This window comes from Genypterus blacodes, unplaced genomic scaffold, assembly GCF_046128005.1.
Source record: "Genypterus blacodes isolate CSIRO-AG114 ecotype Tasmania unplaced genomic scaffold, CSIRO-AGI_Gbla_v1 ptg000022l_1, whole genome shotgun sequence".
Classification (NCBI taxonomy): Eukaryota; Metazoa; Chordata; class Actinopteri; order Ophidiiformes; family Ophidiidae; genus Genypterus; species Genypterus blacodes.
In genome coordinates, this window is record NW_027466835.1 from 2,725,333 (window position 1) to 2,741,062 (window position 15,730).

A 15,730-nucleotide genomic window follows, 5' to 3' on the forward strand; every position below is an offset into this window, starting at 1 on the left:
CTGCCTGTCACGCTTCACTGTAATCCATCTTCCTCTCTCGTTTCTTTTTTGAGCTTTCTATCCAGAATGCACTTTATCTCCGTCTATCTGTCTGTCTATCTGTCTGTCTCTTGCTTTCCTTGCCCCACTTTTCTGCGACATCCCCTCCCTCCCTTGTCCTAGCTTACGAAGATGATTTGAGACTTGCATATACACACACACCCCAGTGGGTTTTGTCCATCCTTGGATATCGGCTGTCCTTCCTCTCTCTCTCCCTCTCTCTCTTCTTGCCCCTCTTCTGCCTGCTACAAGATTAAATCTCCGCTCCCTCTTCAGTCCCTTGCATCTGCTTTTGTCTCAAATCTCGCCGGAGTAGAAGGTCAGATTGGAGGAAACGCATTTCGGTGAGGTAAAAGGAGAAGGACGAACGGACTCCATTTAGGATTCGTTTGAAAACTGATTGCATCTCCAATGTGACATGCATCTTGTCCAGAACCACCCAAGCAAAGCAAATCAGATGGTGTGATTTGTTTTTCCCCCAGTAATCTAAATTTTCTTAGTTTATGCTCTTTATACGTACGAGAGAAGACAGGAGGGTGAAAGGACAAATCTACTTGTCTAGCTTGACTCAAGGTTTATCTACAATAGAGGCTGGAGTATTTTAAGTTCACCCCCTGCTGGCAAAAGGAGCCATAGACCTGTTTAACTGTGATATGTGAAGACTCCTTGGTAAAACCTGGCTGTTGGCTTTAACACCGACTGAAGTTCCTAAAAGCTGGAGACGTTTTTAGAGGCTGACATTGGATATGGATCCCTGTAGCAAAAGCGTTAGAGATGGAGGTTAGCTGTTAACTGTGGTTAAAAGCAGCTTTGTAAGGAACATATCCGACAGGCCTCTTCTCTTCTCCTTTATTTCCGTCTCCCCCTCCAAACCTTCACCTCCTTCTGTTTCTCTCATTCGACACGAAGAGGAGGTTTAATGCCGTGCCTCTATTCCCTATCCGCACTGGAATGGAAGCGCCCTCTTTGATGTGAACTTGGAGCCGTAGGGTGTGGGAACAAGGAATGTCTCACCGTCCGGCGACTTAAGCCGACGTCGGAGCCGCGGCGAGCAGCTCAGTCTCCCGGCACAGAAATCCACAGAGTGCTGCTGGGCTAGGGTGCAAGGCGCTTCGTCTATATTAAGATACGGTCTCTGAGTGTAGCAGCTGGCTGTCGGGCAGACTCTTGCCCACCGAACCCAACAATGACAAATGTTTAACAATACAGGTGACACAATGACACGTGTAAACTTACACACAGACACAGGAACAAGGATTTGATTGAGTCCCTTTTTAAAATTGACTCATTCAGGCTGTTGGCTTTTTGTACTGTACAGAAATCATAGTAGAATGTGGTGCGAGCTATGTACACGGAGGGAGTTAATAGAGTTCTATGAATACACACGACCCGTTGCTCAATCGGCTCACAAGAGGAAACGTTGGCAGGTGAGGAAGAGGCTATGTAGAGATTGCTTACACGGTTTGTCAGCCAATACAAAGTTTACATGCTTGAATCCCATCTATTTTGAATACGTTGCGCGTAAAAAAATGTTTGAATGTGCCTATGATCTTGATTGTCTTTATGTTGCAGTCCATTTTCACATTTGAAATCATCGTTTGTTTCTGTCCCTGTATGAACTGAAGTGTGTGACATGCCGTTTGTTTCTGTGTTTCTAGGCTACTCTCCCTTGCAGAGCAGCTTGTACCCCAGCCCCTACCTGTCCCTGGGACACCTGGAGCCCCCCTCCCTCACCCAGCACCCTCTCTACTCTCATAAAGGTCAGAGGCTCCCAGCCGCCACAGACACGAGTTAATGTACAGAAGTGGCGGAATTTAGTTCAGTTTGATTGTTTTTATGGAGCAGTTTTTACAAAGGGTGATGAATTCCTGCAGAGCGTCATTAATATTGCATCATTGTCTTGGCTTGTGCACACTTGTAGGTGCTCACACAGTTATTGTTGTATTTTCAGTTTGTGCAGCAGTGTGTCACTTTGTTCTTCAGCTCTTTGTGTTGTTTCCTTGTGTATGTTTGTGTGTTTGACTCACATGTTTGATCTGTTTCAGAGGGCTTCTACCTACCGGCCGCCATGACCCAGTCTCCTCTCCACCCGCCATCTGCTCCACCAACAGCCCCTTCCAGCTCCACCCCTCCTCAGAGGACGTCCCGTGAAGGGGTAAGGGACAGGCTTTACCGGGCGGAGAGGGAGCGAGAGAAGGAAAGGGAGCGAGAGCGATTGAGAGAGGAACAGCGGCCGCACGGTGTGGTGGACCTGACACAGGACGGGAGGAGCGAGGAGGACCGCAGGCTGAAGATCAGTGAGAGGGAGATGGAGAGGGAGAGAGAACGGGAGCGGGAAACCGACAGAGACAGAGAGAGCTGGCCCTTCCATCTGCCCTCCCACCATCAGAAGTCACACTCCCAGAATTCTACACCTTCAGGGGAGCCCAGGTTCAGGCCGTCGCCTCCGCGGTCCTCCTTTATTTCAGTTGGGGCCGGAGCTGCAGGCAGGTATCACGGTCCAGAGACGGACAGGGGGGTTCGAGAGGAGGACAGCAGCTCTCGACCCCACCATTTCCCCAACGCTAACTCCGTTAACTCCAACTCCGTTAACTCCAACTCCCTCACGGTTTCTAACACAGACAGACAAAGGAGAAATGACTCTGTGGCCACCTCAGTCGGGACCCTCCATATCTCCTACGGCCTTCCTCCTGCGCTCCAGCCCTCTACAGCCAGTCTGCCCCACCCGTCCGCACCGAGGGAGCCTATCAGAGAGCAGCGAGTGAGTGCGCCCACATATGTGCCTTCTGTGGAGGTTTACGACGAGAGAGTTGGGCCCATTCAGATCGCCTCGCAGGCCCGCGACAACAAACACAGAGACAGAGAACGAGAAAGAGAAAGAGAAGGAGAACGAGAGCATGAACGGGAGAGAGACAAGGAGAGGGAAAGCTACAGGTTCCCTGACAGGAGTTTGTTGGACCATCCTCGGCTCTCTCAGTCTGGCGATTCAAGCAATCAAAGGGAGGAAGGTTCTGTGATTCGTTCCAATGGTTCTGTTGGTAAACGTGGCCAGGACACAGCTTATTCCTCTAGCCAATCACAGTTCAGCCCAGAAGCTAGGGACATGTCTAAACATTCAATCCGATTGGGCATAGAACGGGCCGGGGCTGAACCCAAATGGAGTAATATTAGCCCGTTGGCCAACTATGCCACTAGTCAAATGGCCGCCCTAGCAGCCCAACACGGACACACACTCTCCTCCCCTCACAGCCAACCCCCCCACACACAGACATCGCATTCCCCTCACACAACCCACGCACAGCCCAGCCACAACCCCCACTCTTCCCACAGTCACTCCCCTCAAACGCACCCCTCCCAACACGGACATGGTGGGCACGGGCGTGCAGGTGAAGAGGGGAGTCAGAGACGCTACCTGGACCCGTCTACCGTGCTCTACAGACCCGCGGGGTCAATAATGGGGGGTACGAGTGGCGGGGAACAAGGCGGCGCGGCGGCCTCGGATCCTACTGAAGTTTCAGCCATGCAGAGCCTCATTAAGTACAGTGGGAACTTTCCCGCCGAAGGCCCCGGATCGTCCAGACACATCGCAGAGGCCAGAGGGCCCTTTGGGGGACTCGGTCATATTGGGCTAGCAGCTGAAAGAGAGAGGGACCGGGAAAGGGAGCGAGAGCGGGAGAGAGAGCAGGAGAGAGACAGAGAACGAGAGCGAGAGAGGCAAAGGGAAAGGGTGGGACTCGGAACAGGTGGATCCGGGGCGTTGAGGGTGCCCCCCCAGCTGAAGAGAGAGCAAGAACGGCCCGACAGCGCTCGCTCGTTTGGCAGGGAGGGGGACGGTGAGGTTCGCCACCCACCTGTCGGCATTGCCGTGGCTGTGGCCAGACAGAGAGACAGCGGCAGCAGCAAACAGACCGGTGGACCCTCAGATACACAGAGACCACTGCTGCAGACATCCATCAAAGGTAAGGATATGTCTGTGTGCCACAAAAAGCCATGCACATGGGATGAATAGAAATGTAACCTCTGTTGGCAGAAAATGCAGAGAGACAGCAGCACACTGAGGTGCTCCCAGTTTATGACATAACAAATGTCTTCAGAAAACACGAGGTCATCTGCGAGTCATTTTATTCTTATCTGTTACTGGCAAGTTACATCAAATACACTCAATATACTTGAAACGTTTTCCTGATGTATTTTCGCTTGGGTCAGGTTTCAGCTCACAGTGGCGTTTCTGAGTCAGGAATGTCAATGTCTTCAGTTAAATGAACCAATTGCAAACTATTCCTGAATTTGGTTCCTATGAATAATGGAAGGAGCCGTTTTCTTTTCCTATCAAAGTCCGGTTTCTTCAACGCCATTTGAGTTTGAGGTGTTCGCGCCTGTAATGTGATTGGAATTGTAGAAACAATTCTTCCCCCTGAATTGCTAATTATGTAATGGGATGTGCTTCCTTCTGGCCCATCAGTCGGCTCCATGCTGCACTGCAATTTCTGCCACTGCATGCTTTGTTCCTGTATGTCAAGGTCATTCAGCTACAGTGCTCGCTCTCTCTCTCCCTCTCTCCCTCTCTCTCTCTCTCTCTCGCCCTCTTCTGTCTTTGTACAAGCCCTCCTTCACTGTCCCACCTCAGGGCCCCTTGCTCTTTCCCCACTTTTTTCTTTATCCTGAGCCCCCCACCCTCACTGCATTAAACATGACATTACATGGTGCAGCTAAAAGCTACAAACAAGCCTTGAATTACAATAAGACCATGGATACGTTGCTAAGCAATGAGGGACTGTGTGTATGTGAGAAATTGTGTGATTTTAATTTTTTCAGAATACACTGTAGGTGTGTGTGTGTGTGTGTGTGTGTGTGTGTGTGTGTGTCTAATTAAGTGTGTATTTACAAGCCAGTTGGGGGCGTTTATTCATTTTCTTCCTTGAGCAGGAGTGATTGGACTAATAGCATCCAGCCCTGTGCTTTATGCAGAAATAACAGATAGACAAATGATGGAGAAATGCGGGATGAGAGATATAGAGACGGACAGAAGAAAATGGACCGATAGTTTGATCGATGGAAGAGAGAAGAAAGAATGGCATAATAAGGAGAAGTGACTAGAGAAGAGATGTACAGGAGCCAGCAAGGAGTGAAGGCAGTAAGACAGGGATGGATAGATAGAGGTGTGTGTGTGTGTGTGTGTGTGTGTGTGTGTGTGTGTGTGTGTGTGTGTGTGTGTGTGTGTGTGTGTGTGTGTGTGTGTGTGTGTGTGTGTGTGTGTGTGTGTGTGTGTGTGTGTGTGTGTGTGTGTGTGTGTGTGTGTGTGTGTGTGTGTGTGTGTGTGTGTGTGTGTGTGTGTGTGTGTGTGTGTGTGTGTGTGAGAAATCGTTGGCTTTCTGATGCAGGGAGGATGGCATGTGGGACAGGCTCCCCGTAACCTTGGTAACAGTCTTGAAACCTTTCCTACAGACTATGTCAGGGATTGTTAAATTCTTTTGCCCCCTTTACAGGCCACACACACACACTTGAGCACTGCTCCAGCTCTGCTGCTTGGGGACCTTCAGGCAGCCTTGGAGAAAGAGAGAAAGGGGTGAAAGAGCGAGAGAGAGAGAGAGGAGATCTCATGTTTATTCTGGGTTGCTGCATAGCATGAGTGGCGGTGCCTGCTTGAGTGTGTTCTCTCATTGTGTGTGTTTTGACCCTCATTATGGGGGATGGGTTCAAAATGGGGGCGGGTGGGCAGGCAGCAGTACTGATATTTGTGCTGTGTGTGTGTGTGTGTATAGTCTGTGCATAGTAGAGCAAGAGTGTCATGTTCACACGTCTTCCGTGGCAGTTGCCTAATAACTGATAAGAGCTGACACTCCACTTGAAGTGAGAGCTGTGTGTGTGTGTGTGTGTGTGTTTGTTTGTGTTCTAGCTGTATTGTATTTTTAGTTTCCCCTCTCATTTCTTCATGACATGTCACTATTACATAGCTACCTTCTCTGTCACCTCTTTTCTCCCATTTCTCACACTAGCCACCTTCATCTTAACCTTTTCATCCCCTCTACTCTCTAGCCTCCAATGTCTCCATTTTTGCCTTGTGTTCCTCATGTTAATATTTTCTTGCTGGCTGTAACTTATTTAATGTATCATTGAAACATTCCACAAGGTTTAGTCATGCAGCTTCTGAACCTTATCTAATCTTTAACTCTCCCTTTTCCCCCTCAACCCATCTGTCCCCCTCCAAAGATGAGGACAGGGGAGATGACCGGGTTCGTCACCATGACGATAGACTGCTGGCCGGCCAGTTGGAACGTGAACAGGAGAAAGTGCTCAGGTGAGGTGGTGGCCACAATGTGTACATAATGACACACTGAACTGTTCCTCAGTCAGAGCTTTAACATGCACATCATACTTATTGTAAACACTTAGTTTGATTTTTGGGTCATTTCAGTGGTATTATTGTGTTTTGACAATATTATGTAAAACACCAGCGTTACGTAAAGCTGCGCCTTGTTCCCTCACAGAGAATCCAAGGAGCTGGCCGAGTTTACTCAGATGCACCCGGCCCCCCTGTCCAGCGGCCTTACACCCGGCCTCATGACGCCCAGCCTCATGACCCCAAACCTTATGGTGACAGGAGGGGCTGCTCTGGCAAGTGCAGGGCGTTGGCCTCCAGACCAGTCAACTTTGACCCCTCATCCCTGGATACCCCGTCCTGGAGCTCCACCAGTCTGGCTCTCCAGCTCACCCTATGGTATGTGTATGAACATGTGACAGAAGACATTTGCTACGTGTTACATGCACAACTTTAGGTGTTCCAAAAAATCCCACGCACACCTACGTTCTTGGTGTGTATGGTAAAGTTGCGCTGAGTTTTGTTGAAAACATAGTGCACAATTCAAAGACCTCACAGCTTAGTTACACTTATGATTGAAGCTCAGATGTGGTTATTATTTTACAATGATAACTGCACATTTTAAATGACTATTATGTCGAACATGAATTCAACAAGAAATGTGCAAAAAGCAGGACAAGGTTCAGTCTAGGGGTAGGGTGGAGCGTCGACATAAACAAACTACCCAGCTACGCAAATACAGTACGTCGGTTTGCATAACCGTGTGCCGACGTGTCATAATGAAGTAAGATGGCTGTGCATGTGCTTGGGTGTTTGAATTGAGATCAAGTTTTATTTATTCTTGTGTTACTCAAACTGCACTAATTTTATATTTATTGTATATTAACATTATTAAAATTAATATAAATATGATTATTTATATTATTTATATTCAAGAGGATTTTATGCACAGTTATTTCTTCTGAAAGTGACTAAAATATCACATTGCCTCATGTATTTTTGTTGTTGAATGCAGATTGCGCTCGATCACTTTTACTTGAATTCAAAAGTGCTATTGTGGAATAATGCATCGCAAAATCTTTGTAAGAATTGTTTGTTTTCAAGAGGAGATGATTGAAGAAAATTTTAATGAGATAAGTTTGATATTTGGTTTGGGGGAAATAATTGCTATAATGTGTTAAAAAAATATAATCTATAGAATAATCAGTAAAATAATCTGTAGATCAATCGTTAAGAAAGTAATGGTTAGGTGCAGCCTTGGTTCAGTCCAGTTTGTACCATCTGGGAATTTGTGCAGATCTGAACACAGCAGTTGCATAAGGGTGCGGACCAAAACAACTGAACCTGGTCCTGTTCCAAACAAACTCTGTCATGGGTTGTTGTTTGTGGTGTGAACATGATCTGAAGCACAAACAATAAAGCACTCTATCGATCTACTGATTGATCTTTATTCAGGAACCAGAAAGGGTTTGGTGTATGTTGCAAAGTAAGCAATCTTATTAACCACAGCGAATCAAATGAATGATGTTAATTGATGTTAACATGACTAGAAGGGTGAGAACATGTTGAAGGTTTGCATGTGGTATGCAAACAAACAGCTCTGAAACCTACACCCTAAGTCACACTCTTATCAGTCCATCATTTACGGCACACAGCAGTTAAATATTAGTTCTTGTGTCCTTGACTCTCTAATCTTAATACATGTGTTAATACATGCAACTGTGCCTCTATGTACCGTAAGTGATCCAGCCTAGGTCGAACAGGTAGAGCGTGCTTCACAAAGCTATTGTGTTGTTGTTGTTTTAAGCAGCTTGACATCTCATGATTGATCAAGTTCGCTCAGTTCACCTTCATGGTGTCGGACCGTGAGCCCATGAGTTTAAATCAGCTCAACACCAGTCTGGGCTGTGAAGGGACAGCTGTTGCTCTCTTCCCCGGACCCACTCAGCTGTTTCCGATTGGTGTAACAGAAAGGGGCGGGGCGCACTGCAGGCCCAGTGGCTTTCCTGCAGTCGCTTCCAGGGGTCAAGTGCCACAGACATTCCAGAACATTGCGGTACATTCCAAAAAACCCCCACTGTCCAGAAATAACAACAAGCAGAAACAAATTCACTCCCTCACATACACAACCATACACACAGCATCTTAAAACACAAGCACTCAAGCACTCAAACGGCCAAATCCGTCTAGACACGGGGTAAAACAACAGTTTGTTTTCACAGGCAGAAAAAAATCGCTGTGTTGCCCCATGCATCTCCATGATACTGTACGGAAAACAATGGAGGACATTTGTTAAGCTTTGCTGTGGAAATGTTATTTCTATGGTCTCCCTTGCTCTGTCTCATTCATTCTCCACTCATGTCTTCTTTCTCTCCCCCCTTGTTATTTCCATCCTCCTCTTTCAGGCCTGGGACCCTCCTCCCTTCACCAGACCCTCCCGCCGGGCTACACCACCTCTCTGCCAGGCTCCATGCCCCCTCCCTACCAGTTTGCCAGGGATCCACAATCTGGACAAATTATCGTCATCCCAACTGAACACCTGCAACACTACGGTATGAAAGTCTCTCTCGCTCTCTTTCTCCACCCCTCTTACCCTCATATGCTATTTTACACTGTGTGCCTATGATTTGGTTGTTGAAATCTGCTGTGAGGCTGTGACATCCTTTAGCTTAGTGGCTCCTCGTTTCAGACATGACCCTTAGAAGACTACCAACCATTATGGACCATGGTCTCATATCTATCTCAGTTAATATGATGGTGATCTCTTGAGGCTACATGCTCCACAGCTTAAAGGTTTAGGTGATGTGCACTCTCTTGATCATGCTCCTCTCCTGGCTCTACAGGAGGTGATGTACTGGAGCGCGGGGCCCCTGTGTGGTCAGGGGTGTACGGCACTGGCAGCTCCCTGCAGCACGCGGCCCAGGCTCAGCTCCAGCTTCTGTCCCAGCAGCAGATGCTCCGGCAACACGAGCTGCTCATGATCCAGCAACACACCGCTCAAGTCCTGGAGCTGCAGAGGAATGCACAGCTGGTCGTAAGGGGCATTTGTCTTGCTAAGCACACACATGCATATCAATCGCCATGTCGTTCACGACCTTGTCTTTGCAGATTTGACTGAAATACATATAAATGTGCCTCCACACATAATATACAACAATCCTGCAGCAGCTAAGCAATGCATAGTAAGCCTGGTGAGACATGTATGTGCATTATATTAGTGTACTTACACGCACAGTCACACACAAACATACTGGTGTGGAATGCATGACAAAGAGTCACACACACATGAAGAATTACAGCAATATTTTCAGTGTATTCTGTAATAGGACAGAGCAGTGTAAGAAAGTCTGTGACAGAATACACACTCAGAATACACACTCTGTCTTCCCATCTGTGTTTCAGGAGCGTTTAAAGGCCTCTGAGCACCGTCCAGAGTTCGAAGAGAAAGCAGACAAACGGAATGCTGACACAAAGCCCCGTCCCTCCTCAATGACTTCCTCGATGACTTCCTCAACTCCCTCGCCGGTCCTGCACCGCCGCAAGCCTCCCCCTCCCTCTCGCTCACCAACTCCCTCCACCCCCTCCCTCACCCCACTGCCTCGGCTCCCCTCGCCAGTGACCACCCTGAAGTCAGAAGCAGGTGGGCAGAGAGTGTTGTCTCACCCCGCCACACCCCTCCCTCACCTGCCCTCCCCCCGGTCCGCCTCTCCACCCCCGTCCTCACCGCGACGGCCAAAACAGGAGGTGGTAGAGGAAGGGGAAGTAGGAAGGAGAGAGCATAAGGAATGCCAGAAAGTGTCCTCCGCTCCCTTTCAAGGTGTCTGCTCTGGTGGGTCTGCAGAAATCTTGCAATTGTTCACCACAAATGTGAAACTGAAACTGTTTGCATAACCAGAAATGCTTAAACCACATTATAGATAGATAACTTGAACGTGCCTCTAACTATAAACTGTACTGTTGCTTTGCTGTTTTGCAGACCTCCCGCCTGGTTACCCTTACCAGTCCATCACTGCCCCATTTGGCTCACCGTTTCCACCGTATCACCTGCCAACACCAACAGGGGCAATCCGAGAGGTTGTCCCACCCCACCGCTCCCGCTCTCCGCCCCCTGGTGCCCCCTTGCCCCATGCCCACCGTCACACAAGGCTACTAGAGGCAGATGTCAAGCCACAGAGTGTAAAGCAGCCGAAGACGGGGTCTGTCCTCAAGCAGGAACCTGATCTCGAGCAGCCTCTGCTTGGCGTAACGGCGGAACCCTTGGGGCCTCTTCGCCCGAGCTGCGGCCCTGTCTTACCTAACCAGGACAGGGAGGGAGACAGAAATGCACCTGAGCCCCAGCATCAACCACTACCTCTGCATGCTCCGAATCCTCCATCTCAACAATTTAAGCAACTGGAAGAAACCAGGGAGGAAGACAGAGAAGCAGGGCAAATCAAAATGGAAGTGTCATCATACTCTTGTCAGGCAACATATCCCCTCCCCCCCGCTCCCCTCCCAGAAGCAGAGCCCAAATCAGAAGTCATGGAGGACCAAGAACAAAGACAATATCCATCATGCATCACTGCAGGTCCAGACAGACACGATTCGGGTCAGACGTGTGGGTCACTCGAGCAAACCCCGAGTGTTGCGTCTGAGCCGGAGCAGCCAGGCTCTCCAATGACCTCACACATGCCCAGTCAGACAGAAAACACCATGGAAACTTCCCATTATCCTCCTCCAATTTCCACTTCTCTGCTCCCGCTGACCATCGCTCCCGAGGATCCCATGGCAGGGTTGCTCGCCTTGCTGGCTGCCAGTGAGATGCCCGAGGCCAGGTTCAGTGCTCCCCCTTCCACGTCACTTATCCCACACACAGAAGGTCCTGCTATGGATATAGACTGCAGCAGTGCCGGGGCCCTGGAGATTGTGGCTCTAGAGGGCATTGCCCTGCTAAGCCAAATGGCCCAGCGAGAGGTGGACCGCATCAGCCAGGAGCAAGGTAAGATGGAAGTAGTTGTGTGAGGGAGGAATGGGAGGTGTGCAGAGAGGGGGGGATTACTACACGAGAGGAGAGGAGAGGGACGGGCCAAAATAGAGTAAGAAGAGAGAGAAGAGTAGTTTTTCTCCTTCCTACAAACTAGGCAGATTCAATACTTTGTTGCTGTACTCAAACTCTCCTGTTCCTTCACTTTTGGGTTCATCTAGGATTAATAATTAAAAGTCCCTGTAAACAACCCTGTGAATTTTGTCTCACATGTTATATTCTGCCCATTCCTTATTATTCTCTGATTCCTGTCCAGATGTGGCACTGGAGGGCCTGGACTTTCTTATTGAAGCAAGCAGACAGATTCTGTTGGAAGCCATAGAGAAACAGTCTCATATTGACCTACCCAGAGAGCTGGATCCTTCCAAGAAGTACAGCTGGAGGCAGAGGAAAGAGGAACCAGTAAGTTTCCCTAAAACTGGTCTCGGGTAGAGAGTCACATCTGTCTACAAATGAAGGCACTTCAGTTTGTAGTCTAGCACAGCTGTTTCATCCTCACCCTTTCAATTGACTTTTTACCCTGCAGTTGTTCAGTAAAATGTCAATGGACATATTGGACGCGGTGGAAGTAGACTATCGCGTTCGTCTGGCTGAGCTGCAGAAGACGTACAAGGAAAAGCAGAGAGAGATGAGCAAGCTGCAGAGACGCAGAGACAAGCGGTGAGTGTTATTTCACACCTCACACACTTGGCACGAATGCAGGCATGTGTACTTTGTGCATGAACCTCATGCCTGCTGACTTTATTACACCGCTCTCTTTGCAAAATGACAAACACCTGTCAAAGTGCTCAAACTTCCCCACCGGTGTTGCGCACACACACTTATAACACCAGTATGTTGTGTCAGTGAGCGGCAGCAGCAGGACGATGAGAGGCGGAGCCTGACCAGACGGGGCAGAGGCAGACCCAGGAAGCGGAAACATTTGGCCTCACATCCCAAATTGGACAGCAGGCCTGGGAAGTAAGTGTGACCGCAAGATTGATTAGCAATTGAGTAAACACACAAAATATTCCGATTTTTGGTCAAATTTGTTGTACTTGTGTTATTTTCAAACTGATTTCCAATGGTCCCAACCAAGCAGTCTGTGGTTTTAAAGGTTAATCAGTTGTTCTTGTTTATACTAACATTCTTGTTTGTCAGGGTGGGTAGGACAGTGCAATACTCTGAGGACTCTGAGGCTGGGGAAGGACAGAGGAAGAGGTTCCGGGTATCCAGAGAAGAAGAGGAGATGGAGTCAGTAAATGGTGAAGTGAGGATGAAAAAGAAGAAAAAGAAGAAGAAAAACTGGATTGAACAGGAGCCTTCATCTAGTCACACTCTGGAAGTAAGACACTCAGACGTGTATAACTGTTCTTCAAAAGTGCTTCAATGCTGAGCTGCCATGTTGATTGCATAACTGTTGTTTGTGTTGTCCTCAGGTGTTGAAGGTGAAGCGTGGCCATGTGTGTGAGCAGGAGCAGTTGGCGTCAGACCTGGACAGAGCCTTGTCTCTGTCGCAGCTCGACTCACTGAGCGCATCTCGGAAACTTGCCCCCAACCCAAAGGTAGACAAGTTAAAACGCAAGTCTGCAGAAGGTCGAGGAAAGGAGCGAGGACTTCATTCCTCCACTAAAGGAGGGAAAGGCAAGACAGCTGCCAAAGCTTCGGCCTCAGACACAAGCCTGAAGGTGAAAGGTCAGAAGAAGAGTGCTTTGTCCTCTTCCATGAGACCAGGGCTCAGCAGCTGCTCCAACAGTGAGTATCTGAAGACAAACTGTCCGAGCTATTGTGGATGGGACATTGTTGACTTGCAGCAAAGGTCCCTGGCAGCAATCGAACCAGTAACATGGTGTTGTTCAGTTTGCACATGAACAAATGCTTCTCCTATTCAGACGTGTTTAAAAACCCAATGATCAGTTGAATGAGTCTTGTATGGTTACTCAGTATTTGCACTCAATCACTGAATAGAGAATGGAGTGAGTTTCTACTACATGAGGTTAATGTGACACATCTTGGGTGTAAATGGCAGACTGGTGCACAGTAGTGATGGTCCCTGGTCTGTTGTTTACCAGGGTCAAACCCGTCAAACCAGGGTCACTTAGTCTGATTGACTTTACGTTCAGCCTGTGGTGTGTTCACACGCAGCAGCTTTTAGTGTGGGGTAGATTCTTTGTAAGGTGAGCTTTTTGTAGACACAAACAGACAACTTCACTCCGCAGTTTAGGTTGCTCTCTAAGCTAGCTTGTGTTTTCATGGCAAATGGGAGGCAGCTTTCTTTGGCTTAAGCTTTTGTGATGATGGCACTTGATTTGATGTCACTTGCGGATGGCTGGTTTATCAATCCTTTGTCATGTTATACTGCCAGTTTCAACTGTTGATGATGTCACCATCAGTGCCTTGTTGGCTGCCTGCTTTAGAGAGCTGTTGTGATAACTTCATGTTGCCCTAGTATGTGCTGTTGCAGTTTCGTAACACTTTATGAGGCTTTCAAATTCTACTACTTGAGGTCAAGGAGATCATTCACAACAGCTGTCATAAATTTTTTTTAAGGCTCTGTCAGTTATCATGACATAGTTATGACAGTGGGAGTTATTTATTGATATGTTTAATTCATTAGCAGTAGCAGCAGGTAAGCTGTTCCCGGCAGCTCCTTGTGGTCTCATTTTGACCGCGTGAATCTCTAACCGCCTTCTTTCTGCATCAGACTCCGACTCAGAGGAAGACAATTCTGCACGAGGGGGCTGGCCCCCTCTCTCAGGCACACGTTTCCATGGCAACCTGACCAGAAAGAGGCACTCTGCGTCGTCACCAACCTCCCTACTGTCCAGTCAGAAGTCTCAGAAGAAGAAACACAAGCACTTATCCCTGCTGCTGGAGGAGGCGGGCCTCAGCTCCTCTGACGACTCCTTCGACCAAGGTTACTGACCAAACCTCCTGCTTAAAGCACCGTGCTCCTGTTTGTTGAGTCGGAGCGTAATGTGTCTGTGAGCGGGGTCACAGCTCGCTTCTGTGCCTGCTATTCGCTGAGGCAGCTATTTTCAGATTGTGCTTTAGCTTGACGATCCCTACCTCTGTTGCTGCTGGCTTCTCTGCAAAGTTGCCTTTTTTAAAGTTCACCCGTTTCTGTGGTGTTTTTTCAATGCCTGGATTTGAAACAGATTTTGTAGCATTTGTTATTGAAATTGTGTGAATGTTGAGTTCTTTTTCATATAAAATTGTATTACAGTTTGGTGCCTATAAGCTTTATTAAAGGTATTGATATGATTGGTACAGAAAGCCAAACGCTGTGGTCCTTGTGTCTGCTTCATCTGTCTGTCTGTCTCGTTTGTCCTGCTGCCACTGCACCGCACATATCCTTGGAGCGCTCTGTTCCTCAAATATCCCTTCATTTCTCTCAGGTTTGAACATTGATCATCCTCAAGTCCACAACTGGAAACACATGGCTCCTGTTTGGATATGTGAATCTGGCAGTACAAGTTTTTTTTTAATGGTTGAAAAATAAAGAGAAATGTCATGATTGGTCTGTTATGTTGATGTTGGTAATCTGGTTGATAATGTTACTACTATTACTCATTTCTCATTCCAAAATTCTCCATTTGAGTGATTTTACGAGCTGGTTGGGATATTTGGACAAGAGGGCTCCTTCTCCGTGTCTACTAAACCTTCAAATAACCCTTTTCCCTTTATGTTGCTCTCAGACACCTTGCTCTGTCCTCTCACCTTTCACCTCTGACCCCTATCCTACCCATGATGCTTTGAGTGTCTCTCAGCCTGTTCCATGTGCTTGTGCTGCTGCTGCTGCTGCTGCGACATTTCAGAAGCCTGGCAAGGACTAAGCGCAGCCTTGCGCCTATGCTACCTCGCTACGGCTAGTCTACACTGTGGCTAAAGCTTTGCTTAAGCTAGGCTGTGCTAAGCCCAGGCTACGCTACGGCTAGGCTGCGCTCTCACCGTCACACTTCCCCGCCCTGCCCTGCCTGAGGCCACACCCCTGTCACCTGCTCTGTAAGTAGGAAGTGCCCCTCCCTCTATTCTCTCTTGACCTCTAACATGGACTCCTGTGCTGAAATTGACCTACATTAAGATTCGGGTGTTACTTTCAGACATTAACTTTTACTTTTGGGTTCCTGTTTTTCATTTTTTTCTCACAAATTGAAACACAAACTGAGCAGAGCTGTGGTTACGCCCACTATCCAAAACCTGTGAGATGTCCCCTGTTGGCTTGGAAAAGAAGGACAGAGGATGTAACCACAGTTGCTCGGCTCTCATATTGTCATTTCCAAGGGGCCTCACAGGGCTGTCCTCTCGGCGCCTGCCTGCTTTATTGTCTGTCTGCTGCTGTTAACACGTTGGATTCACAGTACAAGTTG

The 15,730-nt window shown here is 48.1% G+C and overlaps 1 protein-coding gene across 1 annotated transcript in view; it reads left to right on the forward strand.

Annotated features, from left to right (window-relative positions):
• tnrc18 (trinucleotide repeat containing 18) overlaps positions 1–15,730 on the forward strand; it is a 46,776-nt gene that overhangs the window by 16,316 nt on the left and 14,730 nt on the right. The window contains exons 4-17 of the mRNA XM_076143001.1: positions 1,698–1,799; positions 2,085–3,998; positions 6,250–6,337; positions 6,528–6,757; positions 8,764–8,910; positions 9,202–9,392; positions 9,761–10,187; positions 10,335–11,336; positions 11,638–11,783; positions 11,908–12,041; positions 12,228–12,341; positions 12,522–12,705; positions 12,800–13,115; positions 14,065–14,277. Of these exons, the coding sequence (XP_075999116.1) occupies positions 1,698–1,799; positions 2,085–3,998; positions 6,250–6,337; positions 6,528–6,757; positions 8,764–8,910; positions 9,202–9,392; positions 9,761–10,187; positions 10,335–11,336; positions 11,638–11,783; positions 11,908–12,041; positions 12,228–12,341; positions 12,522–12,705; positions 12,800–13,115; positions 14,065–14,277 (5,208 nt within the window). The remainder of the gene's footprint in view (positions 1–1,697; positions 1,800–2,084; positions 3,999–6,249; positions 6,338–6,527; positions 6,758–8,763; positions 8,911–9,201; positions 9,393–9,760; positions 10,188–10,334; positions 11,337–11,637; positions 11,784–11,907; positions 12,042–12,227; positions 12,342–12,521; positions 12,706–12,799; positions 13,116–14,064; positions 14,278–15,730) is intronic.